Below are 15,229 nucleotides of genomic sequence, written 5' to 3'. Positions count from 1 at the left end.
CCCGGTCTGGCTTGAAATATGCAAAACCCACATATATTTGAGCCCTTCTCGGCCTGGTTCAAAATATTTCGGAGCGTATATTTCAAAGTCCGGTCCGGCTCTAATAGAGTTACAAGACTTTTCGAGCTTTCCTGGGCTTATCTTACAGATCAAAAATTCAAACTTATAAGTTAGTTTATAACATGTCTTAAAAAGCAATGTTTAAAGGTACAATATAAAACAAATCAATCAAAACTTAAATAACTCATCTATATTCACTAAAACTAACTTAATCTAAAACAAATAAATAACTTAAAACCAACTTAATCTAAAACAAATAAATAACTTAAAACCAAATAAATGTTTATACTTTAACCAAATAAAAATAGATATAATTCATATAAAATATCACAGATAAAGATTTTAAAAATATTAAGTAAGGGCATCAAGTAAATATGAAAACTAAGATTAGAGTTTTAAACTTTATTTACAATCAAACAATAATGTTAAAAATATATAATTATATTTGTATAATGGCTTTTTGGACTGGTCTGAACCCCATTGGACTAAGTCCTAAAACTCTTAAGCCCGAACGGACTGAGTCCAAAAAGCCCAATTTTATGGACATATATTTAAGTCTGAGCTCAGTATTTTTCAAAGCCTTCGGACTCTCGGGCTTTTCGGGCTGGTCCGAGCCCCATTGGGCTAAGTCCTAAAACTCTTAAGCCCGAACGGGTTGAGTCCAAAAAGTCTATTTTTTTGGACATATATTTAAGTCCGAGCTCAGTCTTTTTCAAAGCCGGATCGGACCGGACCAGCCTTCGGGCTATGGGCCTAGTTGATATGTTTAATGTCACATAGTTTTTTTATTGGTTTAGAAATCTTAATTGTTTTAATTCAAATGTTTTTATTGGCTATTGATTTTAATTGATTTGTCAACACCAGCTTGAATGTTAAAGTTTCATTGTATTAATTCTTAAATCACAATAAAATTTGGTGTGATTTTGCAATGCTATTTTATAAAAGAATGTGAATTTTAGACGACATGAAAAGTCATAAACCTCTCTTATCCGAATATTAACTCTCTCTCCAAACCTGTCTCCTTCGGCCATGTGAGGTTTGTTCCAGAAGTCTGATAAGCTTACGTGTTACTTCTTCACACATGCTGTTGTCTTATTATTAGCTGAAAGAAGAGAGAGCTCACAAAGAGAGAGCTCATTCAATTTTCAGCCAAGTATTGTGGTCTTAGACATTTTTTTTTTTTTTTTTTTTAGTTTTGATATATCAACTTCTCCTTGTGTCTCCATACATTGCAAAAACATTTCACGAAAATTTTCAAAATGCTTTATATATCGAAAAAGAAAAATTATGTAACTTAAACACTATACACATAAATTGTTTTTGGATAATCGACCGATAAACAAAATATGTCATTGTGGTTCAGATTTTGGCAGTTAATAGAGGATTGATCTGTATAGTGTTGTGTGGTCGAATCAGATTGAAACTTTGAAAAATTATGGTTTATGTGGAACAAATCTTTATAAAACATATCGGGACATGTTGAACTGGTAAAACTTAGACCAATCACAGAGGTTTTACCCGAAACTAACCAAGCAGAAGATGGCGAATCTAGAAAGAAAAATAAAAAATAAGAAGCGATTTAGGATTTAGAAAATGATGCAAAGGAAACAACTTTTGACATGGAAACCGTCTATTTGATGCTTAGTTTTTTCGGGCACGTATCTAGTTTTGTGTGTTGTAGTGACACTGACACTGACATTTAACCAGTTTATTTACACCAAAGTTAGCTAAGTGTCCACTTTGGTCTTAACATTTTCTAGTCCTCCAAGTTTTTTTTTTAACTGAAAAAGGTTAGAAGATTGGTCGGCTTAATTAGTAATGTTGTGACATTGATTATGCGACTTTTTCCGGTTAATGAAATTGAAAGACGTCGAGTAGTTCGAATTCTTCAAGAAATAGTCAAATCAAATCAAATTTGACATATCATCAACAAATTACTATTGTTCACAATTTTCTTCGGTAAACAGTCTCTCATGGTATGGTCTAATGGTCACTTCAAGTTTGTTCTACTCCTTCATTTATTTCTTTCCTTTTCTAAATCTGATATTAATTAACGAATGACTGTTTCAAGCTTCAGTTCAGTCCCTTTAGCTTATGGCTGAGCTTTAAACAAAATATATTTGTCTATTTAGAATAAAAGTTTTGGTGCTGAAACCACAATTTTTTTTCCCCGTTAAAAATGCGAAACCGGTCAAAATAATTATTAACAAAAGGTACGGAATCCAGTATCGTTCTAATCACTTTGGAAAAAAAAAAGAATAATATTAAAATACTTATTAACAAAGCGACATCTAGATGCACAAACTGACTTAAACCTAACAAACATCTAAATGTTGAACATGGATGACATCCATATATATATAAAACCATCGACATGTCTTTCAATACATTCATTATATTAATATTAGCCCCCAAAAGGTGTTAAGACTAGCTCATAAATAAGTACACCACATGCATCTTCGTTTAGCATTTTTAGCTTATCTTGATTGCGTTTCGATGAGGAACTTGGTCAAGTCAAGTCCTTTCTCAGTATAGCGTAGTTTTTTGTTGTGTCTCTCTTTGGTCAATTCGTTTAACAGCCAATAACTGTTCTTTAATTAACTGTTGGGTTGGTCCTTTAAGAACCGAATTAAAGCGAAATCCGCGTTTCAGAATCCCAACTCCTCCAATTATAGGATAACAAAAATAAATAAAAGTCTTGGAATGTATTTTTTTCCGATACCGCGACAGGTATGGGCTTTATCAGATTACCCATCTCCTATTGATGGATTCCATATTAGATCAGTTTTTTCCAATATGTATTATCGGTTGGAAAATAAAGATAATAGAGGATGGCCTACACAACTAAGAAAAATCTTCCCGTGAATCCTATAGAGAATATGGACCAATAGGAACTCTCTCAATTTTGAAGGGAAACTTTATAATGCAGCAGACACTGTGGAGAAGATTATAGAGGATGTAATGGAATGGTTTGAGGCGCAGAGTGTGGAGGGTCAGGAGAAGTCCTTAAGTAGACAAGATCGATTGGTCACTCATAGGAGTAAAGAGCAAATATCTGACACTTGGAAAAAGCCACCCCAAAATTGGCTTAAGTGTAATATTGGCGCGTCGTGGTCAAAGAGGAACCAATTTGCAGGAGGAGCATCGGTTTTAAGAGACGACAGAGGAGCTGTTTTACTACATAGTAGAAGAAATTTTGATAATATTCGCTCAAAGGAAAATGCTATGTTACGTACATTTTGTGGGATATGGAGAGTATGGCTAGCCATAAAGTTGATAAGGTTATCTTTGCTTGCTCGGATAAAGTCCTTGTGAATGCGGTGATAAGACCGCGGGCATGGCGTTCTTTCAAACCGCAGGTAATAGCGATGCAAAGATTTCAGGCACCTTTTGTGGAATGGAAAATGGTAGAAGAGAAATCTGAAGTAAACAGCGGAATAAACCTTATTGCCCAAAGTATGACTAACGAAATGAGAAGCCGGTCTTATGTAGCTGTTGGACCTCCACGTTGGTTACAATTGCTCTTTACCAAAGAAAAGGGGTTGTCCCATGTTTGAAAAGGCAGAATGGTAAAGGTACTAAGGATTCAAAGGTTTGGAGGGTTAGAGAAGTAGAAAAGGTTTTTTGTGATAGTGCCTTTGAAATTAATAACCAATTTTGTGAAAACCCCACATAATGTTTTGTGTTGGAGGTTTCTTGTATAGATAACTAAGACTGGGAATGCTAGATGCTTTTTAGCATTTGTAAACTATTGATTTCACAGTTGAAATAATATATAACTACGGATGACAGAAAAAAAAAGAATGTATTTTTTTCCGTTTTTCTAATGGTTGTGTTTGTTTCAAGAATAGCATAAAAGTATAAAAACTGAGTTGGATATATGTCATCCTGACTAGAGTAAGACAAAAAAAAAAAAAAAAAAATTAATAAAACTGACGAACAAAAAACAAAATGGAACGTTAAGGAAAATACAAAGAAAAAACACTGCCGAGGAAACCAAAAAAAATAAACTCTAACAGAGGGTACACGTGTGAGAAAACACATACACTGATTCACACAAACACACACGTATACACGCATCTGACTACGACACGTTTCACGTCTGGAACGGTCGCAACGTACCACGTATTCAATTAAAAAAAAAAAGAATACTGACGTCGTACGTTTTCACCACATATCTTAACGGCAAAGTTAACGGTTCATAACCGGCCGGAATAAAAAAAAAATCGCCGTCATCTTCAAGCACCGCAAAATTCTCACTAAATTTTCATAATTCTTCATAAAACAACAACACACCATTTTCTACATTTTTATTTCTTAGGCATTATTTGATTTTTCTCCGTCAACGATGTTATTGCCATATGAGTTTAGCATCTCTGTTGTGAACACGGCAGTTACAGCAACGAGAATATTCACCAGCTGTTCTCATACGGAACCTACTGAGAAGAAGAGTCTCCGCCGGAGGAGATGCCAAACTGTACCGCGGCGGTGAAGGAGAAGAAGCCACGACGTAGACTAACGGCGATTTCGGTGATAGATCTCCGCTAGATCGTGGAGACGACATCGGCTTCGGAATCGACAAAATCGCACGGATCTTGCCTCCGTGTACACGATCGTATACTTCAACGATATTGACTAGATCTTCGTCTGATTTGATCGAGATCAGCGTCTCGAGATCTCCGTTTGGTAATTGACATTTTAACTCGACGGCGTATCCACAAAACTCTTCCAATTTCACCATCAGCTCTGTAGAAGTCAAAAAATCAACTTCGTTAAATCGAGGAGGTTAGATGGAAAATTGAAATCGAAATTGGGGAAAAAAAAACTGAAACGGACCTGTGAAAGAGATGGAGTGACGAACGGAGAGTACTCGGGTGAAACCTCCGACGTAACGGAGCTTTCCGTCGATAGAACGAGGGAGGATTCTGCCGCTGTAACTGCAGAGGAACTTGAGAGTGTTGTTGTTGTTCTTCGTTTTCTGATTCTCTGATACGGCCACCATTTTTTAGAAGCTTCTTCGAAATGTTTGTTTCTGTGTTTTTTTTTTTTTTGGTTTTTCTTAAACCGAGAATTATGGTGGTGGAAGGGATCATATTTATAGGTAGGAAATGACGTCATTGTGGGGACTCGGACTCACTCGTATATAGGGGAATTGTAAAAAATATTCGATTCATTTGTCGAATAAGAAGGGTGTTTTGGACAATTTTGTTATTTAAGTAATCGAATATTCTTTCTTTCATTGCATTAAGCAAAGAAACCGAGTTGGTGTAATTTTCAAGTAATTTAAAGTGGCTCATATTTATTGGCTATCATTATTAGTTAATGACTTCATGTTGATTCGTTGTAAGTACAATCTCAACACCAAATCTTCCCATGTGAATGAATGAATCGTGTTTTTTTTTTTTTTTTTTTTCCTTAAAGTAATGAAAGAATTATTTTATATTATTGACGGTTCATCTAATTCTAATGCATGAATATCGAACAATTTATATTACATGAAGCTTATTTAACTCTGGCTTATTATAGACTTGGAAGTTGGAACGTAGCCAGCTATTATCAAATTCTTCAGTTTTGTTGGAGACTGGAACCTGTTTTGAAGCTTTTTTAATTATCACTCATACTAGCTATGTACTTTTCCATGTGTTACTTTTATTTATTTTTGAGTATTTATTTGGTCTAGTTAAGATTTATAAAAGAATATGATTGTAGCCTCTTTAGATATTGGTAGTGTTAACTGATCAAGTGTGATATTGCTAATTAACTTGTTTTATTTACATCGAAATCTCTAATTCTCTATATCATACACTAAATAAGTTAACCAGAGAAGAGAATAATAAACCCCTGAAACCATATATAAGAGCATAATGTTTTGTTTGGGAGGAACAGAGGCGAAGAGAGAGCTACGTCGGTTTATTATTTCTTGGTTTAACTTACGCATCCGTTGCTGGGCACTGGAAGATATCATTCTATGGATCAAGTCTCCATCACCGATTCACAATGATCTCCGGTGCTCATCTTATAGTAAAAGGTAGTCAAGTATATCTATTAGCTTAATTACGGAATCTAAAAGGTGCTGTCAAAATCCAAAAGCCTCAAGAATATAATGCTAATCACATCCCAAAGCATCCAAGTGCTAATCCAAATTCCTAGTCGTGGCGTTGCACATGGTTAAGTCTCTTTGGATACATATTTCATTTATATTTAGAAAAACAAATTAGTTACTATTCAAATACAATTGTAGAATAGACATTGTTTTGTTTTCTTTTATTTTCCCCTATTTTCTTAAATAAAAATAAAAGTTAATTTGAGAAAGAGCAGTTTTTTTATACGGCTATTGTGAAAAATAAAAATTACTTGTAAAACATTTGAGGGCATTTAGGCATTTTTGCAACAAAATTATCCCTTCAATTTATAAGATGTTTGCAACACAAAGAAGCCAAACAATACTCGTTTTTGTACTATTATTTAATATTTCTAATCAACCACTAATATTTCTATAATTATTTATCTGTTACTGATCTTAACCGAATCAAATTATTCATAACTGCGTAAACCCCTCTAACCGAATAGTCTAACCGTCCCCAAATACCAAGTTAAAGAACATATTTGATTTTTTAAAGATATTAAAAAAAAAAAAGGGTATAAAATACAGAGAAGAGTAACACTAAAAAAATCAAATCTCTCATCTTGGCGGAAAAAGAAAAAAGAAAGAAACAAAAGCAGAGAATGGAAAACGCGGCGAGCTTAGCGACGGGTCCCGACGGACGTAAACGGCGGGTGAGCTACTTCTCCGAGCCAGAGTTCGGCCAACCAAGGGAACCCTACGCGAGCCATATCGCTAACAGCCTCATATACAAACACGGCCTCCACCGTCATATGGAAATCTACCGCCCAATCCTCGCCGGCGTTTCCGACTTCTTGCGGTTCCACTCGCGGGACTATATCGATTTCCTCGCCTCATTCACGCCGATGACTCTAAATGATCCTTCCTTCTTCCTTAACGTCAGGCGCTCGCGCTTCTTCAGCAATGACGTGTACATGGACAGAGAGATGAACCTTTTTGATTACTGCCGTGCCTACGCTGGTTGTTCTTTAACCGCCGCCGCAAAACTGAACCGCCGAGAAGCTGATATCGCTATCAATTGGTCCGGAGGGATGCACCGTGCCAAGAGTGATAAGGCTACTGAGTTTTGCTTCGTCAATGACATTGTTCTTGCGATCCTCGAGTTGCTTAAGAGTTTCAAGGTAACAACTCTTTCTTTGATCTTGAGGCTTAGAGTCTCCTTCTATGTTCAGATTTAGGCGGTTGATTCATGAATCTTTGATGCATCGTTGTTCAGAATCTTGATGTTTGCTTTTCTGAATTTTGTTGTTGACAGAGAGTTCTGTACATAGATATTGGCTATCGCCGTGGGGATGGAGTGGAAGAAGCATTTTACGATACTGATAGAGTTATGACTGTTTCTTTCCACACTGATTCCGACACTTTCGCGTTTTTCCGAGGATACGGATACGGATACGGAGACAGGAGAGAGTTGTATTCTCTGAATGCACCGTTAAAACTTAAAAGATTGCCTCAAGGATAAAAGTCTTCGCAATTTGTTCAGACCTGTTATCACCAAGGCGATGGAAGTTTATCAGCCAGAAGTTGTTGTTCTTCAGTGTGGTGCTGATTCATTAGCTGATAATTGGCCTGGTAGGTTCAACTTGAAAATCAAGGGTCACGGTGATTGCCTCCAGTTAGTAAGATCTTTTAATGTTCCTCTCATGGTCTTGGGTGGTGGAGGTTCTGAACCTCGCTTTGTTTCCCGCTGCTGGTGCTACGAGGTCTGTTTCTCATCTCTTTGGTAACTGTTATTATGTGTTTTTCATATCAGTTCTTTTGATGGGTTTGTTTTCCTTGGTCTTTTGTTTGCAGACAGCTGTTGCGGTTGGGGTTGGGGAACAACTTGAGAACGATCTCAAAGTCAACGAGTTTTTTTACAAGCCAAACTTCAAACAAGATTTAAACACACCAAGAGATATTGAGATTCTAAGGTAACCTCAATCTGGTGTCCATTCACAACTTTTTGCATTTTAAAATTATTTCGCATTCCTCGTCCTTGTCTTATCTAATTATATATGGAGCTATAAGACTTAACTTACTTGGTGCAAGAAAAAAGAAGAAGACTTAACTTACTTGTGCCTTTGATTACAGGAACGAATTGCTACGGAAACTTTCACAACTAATACACGTACCTAGTGTACAGTTTCAAGACACTCCATCAATGAGTCAAGCCACAGAACCGGTAGAGCTATAGCCATTCATTCATTGCTGTTATATCTCTCTCTTTCTTTTCTGAGTTACTTTTGACTTGTGATCAAGGCTTTTAAGATTCACATCTCATATCTGTAGGCGGAAGTCGACATGGAGAAGAGACAAGATCTAAGCAATTTGAGGCGATCCAAGCTGTGAATTAGACTCTGACGAGGATTGGCATTTTCTCAGATAAGGCCAATGGGGGTAATATCTCATCGGAGAAGGATTCTTCATACTTAGTTTCACCTTTTTTGTTTGTGAGTTGTTTTACATACAATACATGTAGATAACGTAACGAAGAACGATAATTGTATAAATCAAAAATGTGTGTAAGCGTGATATAATAGAAAATACAGATTGTTGTCAAAAGTCTCGGAAACATACATTATCATCAATCATCATCATCTAAGCTTTAGTATATTCCTTGATGCCGGTGGAGAAGAAAACAGAGTACGACCTTCATTCTGTAACAAGTTAGGACTTGGGACCACCATTATATAAGCTGTGTTGGTAACTATAGGCTCCATGAGATCAGTTGAACATATAGTATTAGGATATAATTGTGTATCCTTGTATATGTGTTTGTTGAGTGAGTGTAAGAATAAATTGATAATGCAACAAAAGTTGACCAAATATGAAAGGCTAATTATAGCAAAATATACAGACAAAAAAAAAAGGATTAAGATTGTTTTTTGGAAGTCAAATGATACTTATTTGATTCCAAGATATCTATGTAAATACTTTATTCAATACTATAGTTTTACCCAAACTATGATGTTGTTGACAAATATGGAAGAACTCTTTATGGCAATCTACACCATGGAGAATTTTAAGAAAATTATCAAAGAACATGAATCTTTGAAAATTTAATTTGGCATGTTGTAATAATATATTTATGTATATACAAATATGCATTTTAAAGTTAGATTACTGGGATTTGTGACTATATGTGCAGAGATCAAAGCAACTATCAACGGCCAAAAGTGCATTTCGCAGTGTATAGGTTCATACGATAATTATAAATGCAGCGTGGACTGCATACAATTGGGCTATGTGACAGGAGGATGTCGTACTCTATATCCTTCTGAACCTCCATATTGTTGTTGTTATAAATTATAAGTTTATAACTGATGATCCCTTAATTTGCCATGTGTTTCTATAGTTATGAGAAGCATGTGGTTTCCTCTCGTAATAAAAAATACCATGAATCAAACAACTAATGCAGGGTAATATGTCATAGGTGAAGGATTATTTATACTTAGTTTCACAATTTTTTGAGTTGTTTTACATACATGTAGATAACGAAGAACGATATTTGTATAAGCATATAACACCTACACCAGTAAAGAAATCAAAATTGTGCGTAAGCGTGATTATAAAAGCAGTCAAATATTATAAGAAATTCATATAACAGATTGTTATCAAAAGTCTCGAAAACATTGTCATCGATCAGACGATCATCTTCATCTAAGCTTTAGTGTATTCCTTTATGCTGGTGGAGAAGAAAACAGAGTTCCACACTTCCACCATCATTCTTTCACGAGTTGGGACCGGTATATAAGTTGTCTTGGAAAATAGGCTTTACAATATGAATTTCTAATAACGAGTTAGGGAATCCCATATAATTCTGTATCCTACTATATATTAATTGGGAAGTACGAATATAAAACTAATTTTATAAAGTGTAAAAAACTACATTTTCATGCCATTGGTTTTAAAGGCAAATGTTTATTTTTTTAGGAAGGAGAAAAATGTAATTTAAATATAAGACTAACAAAATCTTTTAAATAAATAATAGTTTCTAAAAAAAAAAATTTCTCTCTCTTATTAATTATGGAAGAAATTATTAATTAATTTTGAAAAATTGTAAACTAATCAGAATTTTTAAAAGTAAGATTTTATACCTAAGTATCCAAATTATTATTTTAATAACTATATTTGGAAGATTTTGTTAAGATTTTAAATTATGATTTTCTTATCATAAAATACATATGATAAAATATGTGTTTTTAATGTTCCACATAGGCGGGTTGGTAAAACTAAAAATTATGTAATTAATAAAATAATATTTTTTATTTGCTCACAATTATAGTATAATAATTAATAAAATTATGTGAAAAATAAAATAATTTTATTATATAAAGTATGGCTTCAAAAGTTACTAACTCACCAGATCGTGACACGTGTCAATTTCAAATATTATTAACTCATTAGATCGTGACAAGTGTCAATTTTAAACAAATTGTTAATTTTAATAGAAGAAAATTTTACTAACTCACCAGATCGTGACACGTGTCAATTTCAAAAGTTATTAACTCACCAGATCGTGACAAGTGTCAATTTTACACAAATTACTAATTTTAGAAGAAAAATCTTTAAAAAAAATCAAGAAAAAAAATTACTAATCATAACATGTGTCAAGTATACTGATGAGATGTTGACATGTATCAAAAATTATTATTTTTCAAAACAGCTAATTAAGATAATAGCATTAAATCTACATAAAATTTACATGTTTATATCTAAAAAGAAATTTCCAAAATCAAAAAGAAAAATTAACAAACTAATATATCTTTCATTGTACGCTAATTATATTATACGTATTTTCTTAATTAGATTTTGACGTGTAAAAACAAAAAAAATAATTCATTAAACATGTATATTATTATTAATCAATAAATAGGGAATAACAAATCTAAAAAGAATAACATAAGTTATGTCAAAATAATTGCTATTTTTGAAAAGTAATAGAACAGCTAATTAAGAAAATAACATTATATCTACACAAATTTATATGTTTAGAAAGCTTTGATCTTTGATTTTTTCCTGATATAGTTTTGCTTATCTATTGTGGGTCTTTTATTCGTGCAGGTTCTTCAATGGAAGCTATCATATGCAATGAAATGGAATCAAAGTATATAAAGCCCGCTAAATTAATTGAGGATGGAGATACTGATGGATGTTCCAAAAGTGATTCTACAGTTAGTAGCATTAGAAGTTTCGAAAATTAATCGATGGTAGATGTTTCTGGTCAAAATATAGAGTTTTCTCTTATGGATAATGTCAATGATTCCGGTAATGAAACAAAAGCTACTTGATCGAGTAATGGAGAAGCGATTTTGAAATTTGGAAAGTTAGAACTGTAAACCGTTTTAAAATTGGTTTCAAACTGGATTTATGTGGTTTTTTTATCGGATTTGGTTCGTAAACCTTCTAAACCCAGGTATATAGAGAAATATATGAGAACTTTTGATTGGGTAGAAATAAGTTGAGAACTTACGATTCGAGAATATTTGAGTCGAGGTCATACGTATTTCTAAGTAATTTTGGTACAATGTGATACTTCTGAGGAGTAAACAGGTCATCGATCCTTTAACGTGATTATGACAAATATCATGTTTTTGATTGTTTATAAAGTTTTTATTTTGAATTGTTTATAATTTTCAAATTTTTAATTTTATTACGTTATAGTAACTTTCTTTCAATTTCTCAATAAAAAACTTTTATTGGATTGGTCATAAAAGCTTTTATTGGATTAGTCACCAGTTGTTCATCCAAAATATCTTTGGAGTAAAAAAAATTATGGTTAAAAACATTTTGTCACAAAACAATTTTAGTAATTAAAAGAACTATAATTATGCCAAAATGAAAGTAAAGCAACATAAAATTTGTTTAATTTGTTTAAAAGACATTTTAGGTGGTGATAAAGAGCATACTTTAACAATAAAATAATTTTGGGTGTAAGAGCATATTTTTAATGGTACAACATACAGTAAAATTGTACATGGTTATTAATTATATGTTGTTTTGATGAATTCTTTGCATGTAAAATATTTTGTAATAAGTTGTGAAATGTTCTTGAAATTTGACAATAATAATATTTGTAATGATGAGTATTTGGCAAAAGTTTTGGTGGGATATAAATTAGCTTTAGATTATTGTAATTATTGTTATAATATATTTAAAATATAAAAATATAAATAAGTGAATGAAGGTAAATAGAAATATGATTTTTTCCTCTAACTAAAATTATTAAAATATTTCTTTCAAGAAATATTTTTTGTTTTTATTTTTAAAAAATTGTTTAGGGTTTAGGATTTTTTTTTTAACAATTTTAAAATCCGCACATCGTGCGGGCCCTTATCTAGTAATTTATATTTTTAAACTGTTTAGAACTTGATTTTATATATATACAAGTAAAGGTAGTGTAGCTCTATAGTCATAACTGTCAATTTATAAACAAAAGTATAAATGAACAAACTATTTTTAAAATAATAATAAATGTATATATACATATATATATATATATATATATATATATTATCAACAAATATGAAAGGCTAATGACATCGAGACAATAAATTTATTTTTTTAAAAAGTTGAGGTTATTTTGGAAGTAAATAATAAATAATATGTGTTCAATTCCAAGATTTTTTCTTAATTGCTTATTCAACTTTTGACCCAAAATATGATTTTTACAAATATGTAAAAACTCTTAATGGTAATAAAAATATAGAAGACTAGTATAGTGAGATATTTAGGATTTATGTGTCCAATACCTAGATGAATAGGTCTATAAATAGGACTTACTCAAAATCTAAAAAGTTGCATGCAGACCATTGTTTATTCAACAAAATAAAAATGGGTTACACAAAAATCTTATTGAATCTTTTTCTTGTAATTATATTGGCTGTCTCGTCGTCTCCACAAAAGGCTATGGCATCAGGTATTTTTTTAATTTGATATATGTATAATGATTATTGCAATTACAGTAGTTATTACCTAAATTTGATCATATAAAATCTTTAAAGCGATGTACAATAATTTTTGAGAAATGATCATTTGAAAATGTTATGTGGCATGTCATAGTTAGATTAATGTGGAGTTTGTGTTTGTGCATATATGTGCAGAGATCAAAGTAAAGATTAATGGCCTAGAAACTAGAATGCACTCATACATGTACACCTTCATATGATGATTATAAATGCTTTACGGATTGCCTATCATCCCGGTACGCGCAAGGAGGATGTACCACAGTGTCTCCGTCTCAACCTGAAAAATGTTGTTGCTATTAATTAAAATTGTTGATCCGTTGATTTACTTTCCTATGACTATGAAAAGGCATGTAGTTTCTCTTTGTAATCAAAATGCCATGAAATAAAAATCATATTTTTATCTAAATCACAACCTCAATTTGATTTTTTGGCGTCCGTGTTTATATATATTCTTGTATAATAACGGGGTCAACAACGTAATTAAAACAACTAAAACTACAATTTGGAAGATTGGCTTACAAGTCAAATGTTATGTGATACAAACACTAGTTTTATCATATTCAAATACTGAAAGTGCATCAGAACTCTAAAAGTAACAGGAGGCTGTGAAATGTCTCAGATGTCTGATATGCTGACATGGCGTGACGTGCTAATGTAGAGAAAGATTGTGGGACGCGGTGATAAGATGCATGAGAAGGAAGAAAGAAAAGATCAAGATATACTCAAAGATATTGAGAGTATATTTGATTAGAAGAAATAAGGAAGGATATTTTCTTAGGGATAAGTAATATTTCCTTTTAGTTAATTATGATACACAAAGATCTAGGTTAAAGATCGTTTGTGTAGGTATAAGTAGACTATGGCTAGCCACAAAAAGAGCTAGCACTCGTGGGATAAAAGTTGTGAGTTTTGTAAACCTTCAAATGAACACAAAAAGCTTTGAAGGTGAGTGTGTTTTAACTCTTTTAGATCTACACATGATGTTGTGTTAGATAGATAGAAGAGTGAGCTTAGTTTCAAGTCTTGTAAGAAACAAGAGTTTTTATAAGATTGATTAAAGCGTTTGCTTGGCGCGTTCCAAGTGTGTTATTTTTGTGTGTGGTGTTCTCTATACCTTAACAAGTACGAACGACATAAGGCGTTATATCTTAATCTTATTTACTTTTTTTTAGAATACATAATTGACTTTTTTTTGAACTTATTAAAGTACAATACATAATTTACTTTCTTAGAACTTATTAAAAAGTCCAAAAAGGTATTCTAAACTTTTCAGACCAAAAATTATTGATATAAAAAGTTTATTTTTCAATAAAATATAAAAAAACCTCTTCTTCAAATTCTCATGATTTTTATGTACTAGTAAGATTATTTTATAATTTTTATCTCCTTAAACTGCTTAAAAATTGATTTACAAATAAAAGAATAAATGGCCAAACTTTCTTTTTAAATCATTTATTTCCAATATATATATATATATATATATATATATATATATCAACAAATATGAAAGCTAATTACACCAAGACGATAAATATTTAAAAGCAACTAAAAATTTGAGATTGCTTGGAAGTAAATAATTTGTGTTCTTTTTTTGTGCCTTCTATTACATCATTAGTAGAAGATATTTGATATAATATTATAATTTTATTATAATAATATTCAAATACCTACAACATATGTGATTACGATGAGAACCTCTAAGGAACATTGATTTCAGTCTTTCACGGCGTAACTTTGCTTGTAACACTCGGATCTACAACAGACTATGTACGACATCCCCTATTGGTTGTTTGAGTAATTACCCGATATAGTTAATCGTGAGACAGTATATGCAGGGTCGAATCTACAAGGACCAATGGTACACTAAAGATTTGCGAGACTTGTAAATAGCTAAAGCGAACAAATGCTTGTTTGTTTGGTTTCAGAAATTGTAAATAAAAATGCAATAAATAAAACGGTTTAACTTATAGGATTAAAACATTGGGCTTAGGGTATTTCAGAGATCAATGATCAATGGGGAAATGAATGAAGGAATTCAATAGTTAACAACCGTTCTAGAACATGCACACAAGATTTGACTAACCCTCTTTCAAGG

General features: G+C 32.3%; 1 protein-coding gene and 2 pseudogenes across 2 annotated transcripts; 2 read left to right on the top strand and 1 right to left on the bottom strand.

Annotated features, from left to right (window-relative positions):
• Positions 1-4,297: 4,297 nt before the first annotated feature.
• LOC104791038 (RAF-like serine/threonine-protein kinase 20) lies at positions 4,298-5,134 on the bottom strand. Its single transcript, XM_010516837.2, has 2 exons — positions 4,897-5,134; positions 4,298-4,806 (listed from the first exon to the last, which is right to left on the bottom strand). Exons 1-2 carry the CDS (start codon positions 5,060-5,062, stop codon positions 4,412-4,414), a joined length of 561 nt encoding a protein of 186 aa, XP_010515139.1. The 5' UTR covers positions 5,063-5,134; the 3' UTR covers positions 4,298-4,411.
• Positions 5,135-6,771: 1,637 nt separating this feature from the next.
• Positions 6,772-8,515, top strand: LOC104698957 (histone deacetylase 7-like; annotated as a pseudogene).
• A 4,422-nt stretch (positions 8,516-12,937) lies between these two features.
• LOC104791037 (defensin-like protein 50) lies at positions 12,938-13,540 on the top strand (annotated as a pseudogene). Its single transcript, XR_015559505.1, has 2 exons — positions 12,938-13,085; positions 13,270-13,540. The product of XR_015559505.1 is annotated as a defensin-like protein 50 (transcript).
• The last annotated feature ends 1,689 nt before the right edge of the window (positions 13,541-15,229 follow it).

The sequence above is a fragment of the Camelina sativa genome, chromosome 6 (assembly GCF_030686135.1).
Source record: "Camelina sativa cultivar CO46 ecotype springtype chromosome 6, ASM3068613v1".
NCBI classification, from domain to species: Eukaryota; Viridiplantae; Streptophyta; class Magnoliopsida; order Brassicales; family Brassicaceae; genus Camelina; species Camelina sativa.
Note: the sequence above shows the minus strand (reverse complement) of the source record. Positions and strands in the feature narration are given on the sequence as shown.

Excerpts from the sequence above, each read along its gene's own strand:
- LOC104791038 (XM_010516837.2), bottom strand. The coding sequence starts at position 5,062 with ATGGTGGCCGTATCAGAGAATCAGAAAACGAAGAACAACAACAACACT. Across the intron at positions 4,807-4,896 it reads TCACTCCATCTCTTTCACAG|AGCTGATGGTGAAATTGGAA; the intron begins GTCCGTTTCAGT and ends TGACTTCTACAG.